We start from the raw sequence: 12,652 nt of genomic DNA on the forward strand, positions 1-12,652 counted from the left end.
ACACACACACACACACACACACACACACACACACACACCAAGGCTTCCCCTGGTCTCCTACCACCTCTGCTCCCTCACCCACTTGTACCATCTGGGACTCGGCGTTAAGGCTGGCGTTGACTGCTTTTTGACCATCGTCAGACTCAGCCATTAAAACTAAACTGACTACAAGAAGAGAAGGGATAGAGCCTCACTATTGATAGCATTACTTGGCGTTGGTACTTTCCCGCCATGGGAATCCATTCAGTTGCCAAAATGTTACTGTTTAAAAAAACAAAACAATAGTTGAATAAGCACTGAGTGCATGTTGCAGATCCCTGCAGATCATTCATGTTTAAAATATGTGGGACAAGACTTTATTACTTGAAAGTTACAGGCTGCAAGTCATACACTGTTGTTAAAAGTTAATCATAAACTAAGATTGCACACATTCAAGATCACTTTTAGATCAAAATGAAAAAGATTTCAGTCGGAAAGTGAGATCCCTCCTGCAAAATAGCGCAGTTCTTCTCTGAAATATGACAAAAATCTGATGGTCTACTCACAGCTATGAAAATTAAATTTGATGTCTACACACTAACCAAGAAAAGACACTATAACTGAAAATGTTGGCACCAAAAGGCTATCCGAAAGCACAGAGCTGTTATTTCAGCGCAGAAGTTTGTCTTGGATATGAAATACTTTCACAAGTGCAAGTAAAAAGTAGGCTCTTCTGTTGGCTGATCTGTAATTATTTGGAAACGTCAACTGGCGGCTAAATAGACTGCGTAATCTGCGTGTGTATCATGTTTCCATGAAGACCTTTATGAGACCGAAGGGAGTATAAAGACTTAATTCTTTGCATTATTTCATGTCATATGAAATTGGTCAACATAACCATACAATCCAACTCTAATTAATATAAACTTGAATTTGATTGAGGCTGATCAATCAATCAATCAAGTTTTTTTGTATAGCCCTTTACAATAGCCGAAAGGTACCCAAAGTGCTTTACAACAAAGCCATAAAACAATACATAACATATACAAAACATGCAGACACAATAAAAAGTGCTGTACTGGTGCAGCGCTGCAGGACATTAAAAGCCTTCCAGAAATGCATAGAAAGGAGCAGACAGAAGGACACAGAAGATACAGTATTGCCCTAGTCAGAATTAAATGCTAATTTAAAAAAGTGGGTCTTGAGCTTCGTTTTAAAAAGGCTGAGGTCATGAAGGGAGAATGGTAGAAAAGGGTACAAAGAGAGAGAGAAACGATAGCAACACTCAGCAGAGACTTACTTGGGGAACGCGTCAAAGCAATACGTTTTCTTTGTGTCAGGAAAGGCCACTCTCATGCCAGACGTAAGAGGTGAGTGAAGAACAACGGCAGCACACTCGTACCGCGACGCCAGGTCTACAGTGGGTACTGTACCAATGCTCTGTCCATACAGGATAATATTCTCTGGGCTGATGCCATACCTGGTTTAGACCAAAGACGCAGAGAGAGCATTATAATGCAGGCTAATGGAAGTTGTATCTTTGTAACACACATATACATTGGCACAATATAGAAATGTTTTATTTTTCACAGATTTTAGTCTAGGGTAGCTACTATGAGTATACAATGGAGAAAAATGAATGAATTGCTGCATGTTTAACTTAGGAGATAGAGTATTGAGACGTCCATTTAAAACAAACAGCAACACCCAAATGTAAACTCACCTAAACCAACCCTTAGTCAATGCTCGTGGTGTCATGTCTTCCTAGCGCTACAGCTGCATTTAGGCAGCTCCGCTGTCAATAATGAAACACTTTATCACGTCACAGCGTCCTTGAGAGAGACATCCCCCCCACAAGCCTTCCCTTCCTTCCTTCCTTTATCCATACATCTCACTCTTTTTTTTTTATTCCCAAGGCATCAGTCCACCCTCTACTCTCTTCATCTCAGCTCTGTCCTGATCACAACCTCTGTCGCCTTGATTCACCCCCTTCTTCACATCTTTCTCTTTCAACCCTCTTTCATTTTTAACCACTTCTTGCTTTTTCTCCAGACATACAACAGTGGTATCCCTAAAAAAATAAAAAGCAGTGATATTTGAATCTATCGATATATGCAACTTGGTTTGATTTGCTCGTAAACTTAACCATGCACCCTGTCTCAGCAGAACTCACTGCGGATAATAAATCCCCCATTAAAGGACATATATGGGCCAATTACCGGTAGCCTGTGTCATAACATACCGCGTGCGCAGGGCGTGCCAGGCAGCATCTATGTCTGCATAGAGGTTCTTCTCAGAGGGCTTGCCAGTGCTGGCGCCATAGCCTGAGTAGTCGTAGGAGAAGATGTTGCAGTTAATGCGGGTGCCGAGGCCGATGTAGAAACTGCTCATCTGGCCCAGGTCGACTGCGTTACCGTGGGAGAAGAGCACTGTGAATCTGAAAGGGCACATACAAAAGACGGGTTAGTAGATGGGCCAACCATCCCTGAGCAGTAGTATGGTTGGAAATATAGCAGTCCATAGACACGTATCAATGATATTGTTACAAGAGAAATATCTTGATTGCAAAACAGCACTAGTAAATGAAAACAATCCCGCATCATAAGCATAGACATGGGGAATTGTACTGGAGTTCATTTGATGCAGAGTCACATGAAGGTAGGACTGGGCGATAGAGAGAAAATCAGATATCACAACATTCTTGATCAAATACCGCTATATCAATATTGCAGAAATATTCTAGGTTTGACAATTGGTGCTTTAACAAAATATCTTCACACTAAGATTTTAGATAAATTATCATCAGTAATGTGGACATAATGTCTATGTGGGGAAAAGGCAAATAATAGAACAGCTAGAACAGTCTAGTAAATTCAGAAAAGTACATGACTTTACTGTAAGGCAGCCTTTAAAACCAGGAAAAAGACAACACTTATGTCATATCACAATATCCAAAATCTAAAACGATATGAAGTCTCATATCACGATATCAATTTAATATCAATATATTGCCCAGCCCTACATGAAGGGGGAACAGAAAAATGACAACTGACACAATCAAATTGACAAACAATCAAGTTTGTAATTCTCCATCCACAAGTCCAACCTGGTGACTCTACACTGAATCAAAACATAAGCAACCTGTTGTTAGGATAAACACAGCGAGGTTACTTTGACTCCGGGCCAATATGTCTTTGTCTAAAAGTGCAGTTGCTGGAGGATTGGTTTACCACTCTTGTCCAATGACTCTTACTTCCAGACATTTTGCACAATTGAAGAAGCAGGGTATCCACTATAAAAGCTGGGTATTCTAGCCCTTGCCTTTTATTCATGAATGCTTGTTGTGCTCTCTTGAGAAATTGGATACTTTTTCTACACACTGACTGTCCCTCAGTGGTTTTGTTTATGAACTCAAGCAGCCCGTGGCTTTGCTTGCGGTCATTTCACTCAGAATGTAGCACAACAATGACTCTTCCATATCAGGTCTAGTTTGGATCCATTTGTATGTAATACAAGCTAGACATTAATACAAGACACACAGACTGTAACACAAGCCTGTCCATGTCTTTTTAATTGATTGAGTAAATTAATCAGCAGCAGCACACTGCAGCACAATGGGCGAAAAACTGAAAGTTTCGTACTTTACAATTTATTTCAGGGCACATATAATAAAACTTGTGTTTCTAAATGATAAGATCACTTTTCATAAAATTAACAACCAATCACTGCCAAAAAATACAGTGCCCAAACCTACAAGAGAGACCGCCAGATGGCTGGAAATGATACGTCTCTGAAAACAGATATCTTGTTACTGAGCGCGACACTTTATTATGATCACCATCATGAGGCAGAAAAAAATACTGGCTGCGGGTGAAACTCAACATTGGAGTACCCACAATTTATAATGAAAAATAGAATGGTTTTTTTTTTAAGAATTAAAGAAACTGCTATTATAAATAGCAGTGATCCATGGCAAAGCAGGAAGAGGCAATCTTTTGAGTCAGCTGAATCAACAGGGAGACAAGTTAAGGAAGTAGACCTGGATGTGAGTGAAAGAAGACTGACAAGGAAGAAAGGGGTGGAAACACTTCTGAGGAAATGTGACACACTGTCAAAACATTAATATGAAAGGTCACTAAAGCTGTGGTCTATAAAACGAAACCTTACAAACGACCTACCTGGCATTAGGAACACAGCGAATGTACATACAGCCGATCCGGTTTCCTCTGCTGGATCGTGTGAGGAACACCTCTGTCATGTCCAGCTCTCTCTGCGAGTACTGAAACTCGGCTCGCTCCGTCAGGTGGAGCTTCCACCTCCCATCCAAAGGCCCGGCCCCTCCGCTTCCAGCAACTGATGCAACACTCCGCGCCCGCAGGCTGGATGTCCCTGTTGCCCCCGGTGCAGCAGGGACAGCCTCTGGGTCTGGAAGAAAGGCGTAAGTGGGCTCAGGGGGGAGGAAGGCGAGCTTGGCTGCGATGCGGCTGGGGCAGGGCGGGCAGCAGAACAGGCAGCAGAGCTCGCCGAAAGAGAGGCCATTCATCCTTCACTGTACAGGAGGAAGACAAGAGGATCACTGTGCTGATTAATCCACATCATCCCTGTGTTTACACAATGAGATTCCTATTACAATGTAATGTATTAGGCCTTCAGTCAAAGGGTGGCTGCAATGAGGCTGACACTGTTTCTACCACAGCTAGTTTGGGACATGTAAAGATAGCTAAATCATTTATTTATAGATAAATACATGTGAGAAAAGTAAAAAATGTGTCACAATTTCCTAGTGCTCAATGTAACTATGTTGTTTGTCTAAAAACATTATGTTCACTGTCACATCAGACAACGAAAAGCAGCAGACCCTCATAATTGAGAGGCTGTAAGAGTCATTGTTATCCACCTGAAAAATTATATTTACAAGTAAGGACTTATCCAAACAGTTGCTGTTTATTTATTTTTTTAGTCAATCAGCAAATCAATTAATTAAAAATACCTTTTGAATGTTGGGTAAGCTAAATAAGCCAGTTTTTGGGCTCTGGTAAACCATAATGATTATAACTCATCACTTAAAGATATCTTTGAACTACTAATTCAAAGATAATCCAATTATGAAAATAATTTTTGGATAGAGCCCCACAAGACATTACCCCAAATATATAATAGATGTATATGACAACAGTAGACCTACCTGTTGAGCTGAAGAGCCTAATCTAAGTTAAAGTTGAAAAAGAAGTTGATCCGAAACAAAAAATAAAACAAGGTAGACTTCCTCCACTTCAGTCAAATTCAAACACAGGATACTGTTTGTAAAGTGCCCTGTCAGCAGGAGGAGGAAAAGTGGTGGACTGACAGGGAAGTGTTATTTATGAAGTATCTGCTGTGTTGTCTGTGTGGGGACTGAAGTCCAGATCATATCCATTTTGTCCTTTTGTTGTTGAGATGTTGACGAGTCACTTCAGACACAATGGTTTGTTTCCCAAACGTGCCCTGGATATTTTAGGAAAACTGGCTACAACTTTTGTAACTTTGCGTTACTTGTTTTTGACAGTAAGCAACGAGCGTTTCCAAAGCAGTCTACCTGCAAAGTGACCAAAAACTAATCCTGAACGCTTTTCAATCACAATCAAACACGCACGGCACAGTCTACGTCTGTACAATTGAGTGATATATCAAGAATAAAGACAAGTCTTTTTTTTCCCGGAGGGAGAAGCCGTTTGTCTACGCGTACCAGCTAACGCTACACTGGCTTAAGCTAACAGCTAGCAAGAAAACAAAAACACGGCTACTCAGTAAAAACAACGCTTATATACGGACACCTGATGTAAAACACCGTAAATACATCGTTTCCGACGGGTGTAATTGTCTTCATGAATCCACTTTGGAAGGTGCTGGTGTCTCCTCTCATTTATGGATGGCGTCTTGTCATTTAAACTAATCCATGTAGCTAGCTACGTGCGGTGTTTTCCTTCTTCGCTGCCGTTTCACCGCATCCGGAAGCGACAGCTGACAGGATGTGACGTAAGGAGTTTCCATTGGACAATTGTGGGAAACCTGTTATCAGTGTCTGTGAAGAAGATGTAAAAGATGACATACTTGAACTTAATTGTTCATTTGCACTTTTGGAAAAAGGGTAAATGGCACTGTATCCATTATCACCAAAGTGCTTATGAATCATCACATTTACTTTGTATTGGTGACTTGTCTACTCTAGACAAATGATTCATTCAAATTGGTAGGAGCTCATTGTAATTAATTGATGTATTTGTTTTTAACAAAGAACGAGATGCATTAATAAAATGATACATGACAGGAATACATGACACATACACACACACACACACACACACACGCACGCACGCACACACACACACACACACACACACACACACACAAACACACACACACACAGCGGGTTTTTGAGGAGGAAGCTCTGCTGGCACAAGAACCACCTTTACAATAGAATCTAGATAAATGCCCATTTCAGCCTTCCAGCTTGTTTATTATGAAACCACTTTGTTACACACGCACACACACACAAACACACACACACACAGCGGGTTTTTGAGGAGGAAGCTCTGCTGGCACAAGAACCACCTTTACTATAGATAAATGCCCATTTCAGCCTTCCAGCTTGTTTATTATGAAACCACTTTGTTACACACACACACACACACACACACACACACACACACACACAGGTGCATTATTCTGAATCTGATTATACCTTTTTTTTAGGTGAAAGGGTCAGGCCACCCAAATTACATTAGCCATTTTCACCTCTAGTCATGTCTAGCCATGCAGATAGTTTTAGTTTTAGGGTGATTTTTAGGGAAAAGGGGACTGAGTATCCAGGGCTCTCGTGTGAGAAGAGACCAAAAAGATCCTAGAATGAGTAGCTGTGGATGCGGACTGGCCCATAGAAAATGCCTTTCTACAGGGCACTGAACTTTCCCTGGGGTGATCAGCCAACTCCAAGCTCAAACCGATGTCTCAACAGACAGGAAAAACTGAGGCAGGATCGGGACAGATTCATCAGAGTCTTTATGTTAACTTACACTGATTATAAGACAAAGACAGACTTTGTCAAAACGTTAGTTTGCTGCACACTATCAAAAGCACTTGCTATAATTGTGTGTTCATCTTTCCAGATACTGCCATAGCTTTGGTTTTATTTGGTTCTGAGATATCTGTCAAGTATAATTTGTGGTGCTTACATAATTTGAAAAATTCAACAGCAATGTTTATTTCTAGAAAGACAAGTCCCTGGACAGTGGGTGGACCATGGGTGTCCATGGGCTTCAATTGTTGTACTATGAATAAATGAATAACACTATTGCAGCTAACGATATGAGAGGAAACTCAAATAAAGGGGTATACAAAAGATGTAAAACACTTGTGTCTCTTAATAGGAATCTTGGTTGGTAAGTATCCAAAGGTCATCATCACTGGATATTTTGGTTTTATTTCCCCCCACACTTGCACACAACATGCATCACCTTTCAGGTCTCGTATGGTGGTATGTAACAAAGCAGGCCCGATGCATAAGGGAACTAAGTGGCTGCTGACGGCCCCGTGGCTACCAGAGGGCCCCCAAGAGTGCTTGAAATGTCCCGCAATTAAGATAAGATAAGATAATTCAATTTTCAATTCAATTTTATTTATAGTATCAATTCATAACAAGAGTTATCTCAAGACACTATACAGATAGACCACACTCCAGAATTTACAAGAACCCAACAGTTCTAGTAGTCTAGATAACATAAGATAATTTGTTTATTAGTCCCCAATAAGGAAATTACTGCACTACACTCTGTGTACACACTTTTGTTAGTACTCACACACAGGCCTGAAATACACACACATGCTCAGGACCTATACATGCACTATACATGGAGAGATGTCAGAGTGAGTGGGCTGCCAGCTGAACCAGCGCCCTGAGCGGTTGGGGGGTACGGTGCCTTGCTCAAGGGCACCTGACAGTGCCCAGGAGGTGAACTGGCATCTCTCCAGCCACCAATCCACGCTCCCAACTTTTTGGGTCCATACGGTGATTTGAACCAGTGACCCTCCGGTTCCCAACCCAACTCCCTATGGACTGAGCTACTGCCAACCCCAAAAAAAAAAAAAAAATTGAGTTAATAACAGAGCCGGTCTATTTAAAGATATTGTCGCTACTAATTGTTCTCACATTAGTCTTTAAATGCTTATTTGCACATCTTAAGTGTTTAAACTAATATTTACAATACACAAGTTGGTTTAGTGCCAAGTGCCGTCACAACACCATTCAATGTATGGGTCCCCAAACCAAATCCTGCTTAGGGCCCCAAACAGTCTTGGGCCGGTCCTGTATGAAGACAAGTTATCGCCATGTTTGGGTGTAAAAGATCTGCGATTGGTCATATTATTCTCTTATGTATTCCTGATCTTGTGACAAAGTGTTTCCTTCAGTTCAGTTAAATTGCTTTGTGGCAATTCCTCTCACATCATGCATTGTGTGGTACCATTCATGCCTGAATTGTTTTTGCTTTGTACTTAAAAACCATATACACTCACCTATAGGATTATTAGGAACACCCCCTTTCGCCTTCAGAACTGCCTTAATTCTACGTGGCATTGATTCAACAAGGTGCTGAAAGCATTCTTTAGAAATGTTGGCCTATATTAATAAGATAGCAGTGAACTCATAGCCATGTTCAAGAAACCAATTTGAAATGATTTGCGCTTTGTGACATGGTGCATTATCCTGCTGGAAGTAGCCATCAGAGGATGGGTTCATGGTGGCCACAAAGGGATGGACATGGTCAGAAACAATGCTCAGGTAGGCCGTGACATTTAAAGAATGCCCAATTGGCACTAAGGGGCCTAAAGTGTGCCAAGAAAACATCCCCCACACCATAACATCACCACCACCAGCCTGCACAGTGGTAACCAGGCATGATGGGTCCATGTTCTCATACTGTTTACGCCAAATTCTGACTCTACCATCTGAATGTCTCAACAGAAATCGAGACTCATCAGACCAGGTAACAATTTTCCAGTCTTCAACTGTCCAAATTTGGTGAGCTCTGGCAAATTGTAGCCTCTTTTTCCTATTTGTAGTGGAGATGAGTGGTACCCGGTGGGGTCTTCTGCTGTTGTAGCCCATCCGCCTCAAGGTTGTGTGTGGTGTGGCTTCACAAATGCTTTGCAGCACACCTTGCAGTATTACATGCTTGTAACTACATACCACTAAATATATCAATTGTTTTTATAACATCATTTATTTTCTACAACACTGACATTTAAATGAATACAAAAGACAAGTATAATTTAAAATAAACTTTGTGAATTTATTGTTTTATACTTACTCTTACACATCATACAATCCTAAATCTTTAAAGAAAAACAAACTAAAAAAAGATATCTGGTGGTGTTTCTGGGGGACTGGAGTGCCAAAGAACAAGAACTACAGCTCTGTGAACATTGTAGATTTCATTTGCTGTCCCTCAAGCTCATTTTGAAAAGACAGAATGAATCATGTCATCATCATTTGTCCTTCCTTCTGCAGTAAAACGGACTTTCAACCAGACTCATCACAACCGACAGGTTCATCATTATTATCAATCAAATCCCTTGCATGATGAAGACATTGCTTATGAAAGGTTGTGCTCAATATGGGATTGAAGACATCACAACTCTACAGAAGCAACAGAATAAAACTGTGCATGTACTGATAATATCTAGATCATTTCGGTTTGGTTGCCCTAATTGCTGGTGCCAAGTTCTTCATCACAAACAGTCAAAACAATAAGTAATCCAAATGTCCCAAACTACATGGAAGGAAATTGGGCTTTCACCCAAAAAAATAGTCAATATCAGGGCCAAGTAGTCTGATAAATGACATTGCAGCTGATTATGTGAACTATGGTGGTTTACATTCAAACTGCCCATGTTTATTATGAAAAAAGGGGTAGGGGGTTTGATATGAGCAGTCAATAGAAAACAAATGTTTTCCGTTTCTAACAATCATCCCCAGTTAAGGGCTTTTACTCTGAAAGGACTTTCAATCTGTAAAAGAAAACAAAGCATTTTGTAGGTGAAAAATGTTTTGTAATGGTCAACTCAGCAGGCAAGCTTGAATACTCTGAATACATAAGATACAGCTGCTCCAACCACTTGAATACGACAATATTTAAACTCCTCCTGAATTTCAAGTTTCCACCAGTTGTAATTAAATCACAGTCAGGGGCTTGAGATGCCCAACTCATCCTGGGTAAATACTCTCGGTGTTGGCACGCCTGGTCACAAAGCTATTTACACGTCCATCACCCACATCAGAAGAGGAATTTATGACGAAGGCCAATTTTCCGATAAAAGGAGCCAGAACTAAACACAACCAGGTCCAACATGATATTCTGTGTGTACAAGGAAAAAGTCATTCATGTCCAATACATTCTGCATTGGCTTATTTTAAAAATACACACTTCACAAATTCCTTGCAACTTTTCTACAGCTCTTTCATAAATATACGATCGAGATTAAGCAACATTTACAAGGAAAGCTTTTGATAATCAAAAGATGAAACCTCAAATGCCCCTCTGCTCCTCAGAAGAGGCCTTTTTAACTTGCGCTAAGCTATGAATAGACTTCAGTAACAGGATAAAAGCATGGACTGGGATTCTGTGTAATTCCGCAATTAACAATCTGACTAGTATCGTAGAATAGAAGCCACAGGGCGTGTAGGAGATACTCATGGTAGAGAGAGACTATTAAACATACTTCGGACATTACATGGGCAGATGATGTGGTAACTAACTTGTAACTAAAAAGATGGGGGGGGAAAGTGCCATCTGTGGCACATTCATTTTTTGGGATGATTATGAAAAGCACTTTTATACACATAGTACTATTCTCCACCTAAGTCCCCCACCTTTATTACTTGGCAAAAAAACTACATTAAGATTATACTATATGAAAAGGAGCCATATGGTATTTACATTTGGAAGAAAAGTAAAAAAAGTAGAGTCCTGTTAACTTGATTCTAGCCATGCATTGTGCTACTGCCGTGTGGCTTTTTTGAACATTCCAGCTTCACTTCAAACTGTGCAGCCGGTTACCAAATAGTAACTCATTTGTTTGACTGCACACATGCAGGTATACTTGATCTTCCTAGAAGAAGCTAGCTAGAGGCGATCTCCGTAGCAAGGACTCGTCTGTATTGGAGCACATTGTAAAAAGCCCAGCACGCAAGTCTGGAGCATTGTGACAACCCTTACTTCAGCAGAGCAGAAGGTGTGTCAATGTGTAGAGTCACTGCAACCCAGGTCAGTTTTCATTCAGCATGTGTCAGTGGTCTGCTGGTGGTTGGAGAAACGGGGAGCTTCACTCTGACTCCGTAGAACAGAAAGGGCATTAAAAGGAGAACACACCGCCTTACTAAAACAGAACGTCTCATCAATCAGGCAATTTGTTCAGAAAGCCTGCTATACTGATCGAATATAAACTGCAAATGACCCAGATGCTGAACAAAACTGAGTTGGTGTGGCGCACTATTTTGTGCTCTGCAGTTGACACACTTTGTTGTGCTTTGTTTCCGAAATCCAAAACTACGGCCATTCCACTGCACGATTATAACTGTAACGATGGCTTAACTGGACTCTACTCTATCATGTCAGAGCTTGTGTATCTTTTATTCAATGGTTATATAATCAAGATGGAATTACTTAAATATAATCGAGAAGGTTAAGTGCAAACCTTAATGATTTGCTGACACATGCTGCCAATCCTCCAGCACAGACCAACCAAACGATAAAAAATAAATAGAATGCAATCACACAATTCAAGCTAACTACAATATATTAATATAGATCTTCTGATGTCATACGCTCATTAAAACAGAAAAAAAAGATAACAAAACAGAATTCAATCACTCGGTTAAGTCAAGGTTCTCAGTTTCCCCTACCCTTGCCCTCCCCTACGTTTCCCGTCCAATAATTGTTCATGCACCCAATATCAGTATGATAAGTCAATATATCAAAGAGAAACGTTTCTGGAAAATGCTGAGACTTGGGAGTTCAACATATGGTGACCAATAGAGAAAGGGTAAGAGAAGGTGGGAAGGGGAAAAACAATCTGCCAATTTGACAAGAAGTTGACATCATTTTCAGTCGGGGAGAAAAACAAAAGAATTATATGCCAAAAGCCCTTAAAAAAGGTCTTGCTGATACATGAAATCTCCAAGTCAGGTTATTATTTTTTCTTTCTTTTTAAAACTTGTTAGACCTTCTTAATTAACCCCTGTGTCATTAACTAGGCAGCGACACATTCCTCAAAAGCCTACCTGTCTCATTTCAACGGCCTTACAGGGATTGTATATATATATATTTAAAAAAAATAAAAATAACCACACGATCCCCCAAACAAAAAGAGGTAAAATCAAATGTCTTCCCTTCCCACAGCCACACTCTCAACCAGGCCCCAATGGCTCTCTCCCTGACCCTCAAGCATAATGTGCACGTACACACACGCAGCATAATGTGCACATACACACACGCAGCATAATGTGAACGTACACGTACACACACACACGCAGCATAATGTGCACGTACACACACGCAGCATAATGTGAACGTACACGTACACACACACGTACACACACACACGTACACACACACACACACACGTTCAGCCGCATTCA

The 12,652-nt window shown here is 40.6% G+C and overlaps 1 protein-coding gene across 2 annotated transcripts in view; it reads right to left on the reverse strand.

The window, feature by feature from the left end:
- The window catches only part of abhd17ab (abhydrolase domain containing 17A, depalmitoylase b), an 8,410-nt gene extending 2,436 nt beyond the window's left edge, over positions 1 to 5,974 (reverse strand). Inside the window, exons 1-4 of one of the 2 annotated variants that reach the window (XM_034882427.1) lie at positions 5,512 to 5,974; positions 4,158 to 4,528; positions 2,222 to 2,416; positions 1,280 to 1,459 (exon numbers count right to left, since the gene is read on the reverse strand). In XM_034882427.1, the coding sequence (XP_034738318.1) occupies positions 1,280 to 1,459; positions 2,222 to 2,416; positions 4,158 to 4,522 (740 nt within the window). In that variant the 5' untranslated portion in view covers positions 4,523 to 4,528; positions 5,512 to 5,974. Of the gene's footprint in view, positions 1 to 1,279; positions 1,460 to 2,221; positions 2,417 to 4,157; positions 4,529 to 5,164 lie in introns of both variants that reach the window. The other variant, XM_034882426.1, reaches the window with a different exon arrangement.
- Between the last annotated feature and the right edge of the window lie 6,678 nt (positions 5,975 to 12,652).

This window comes from Etheostoma cragini, chromosome 9 (assembly GCF_013103735.1).
Source record: "Etheostoma cragini isolate CJK2018 chromosome 9, CSU_Ecrag_1.0, whole genome shotgun sequence".
Lineage (NCBI taxonomy): Eukaryota > Metazoa > Chordata > Actinopteri > Perciformes > Percidae > Etheostoma > Etheostoma cragini.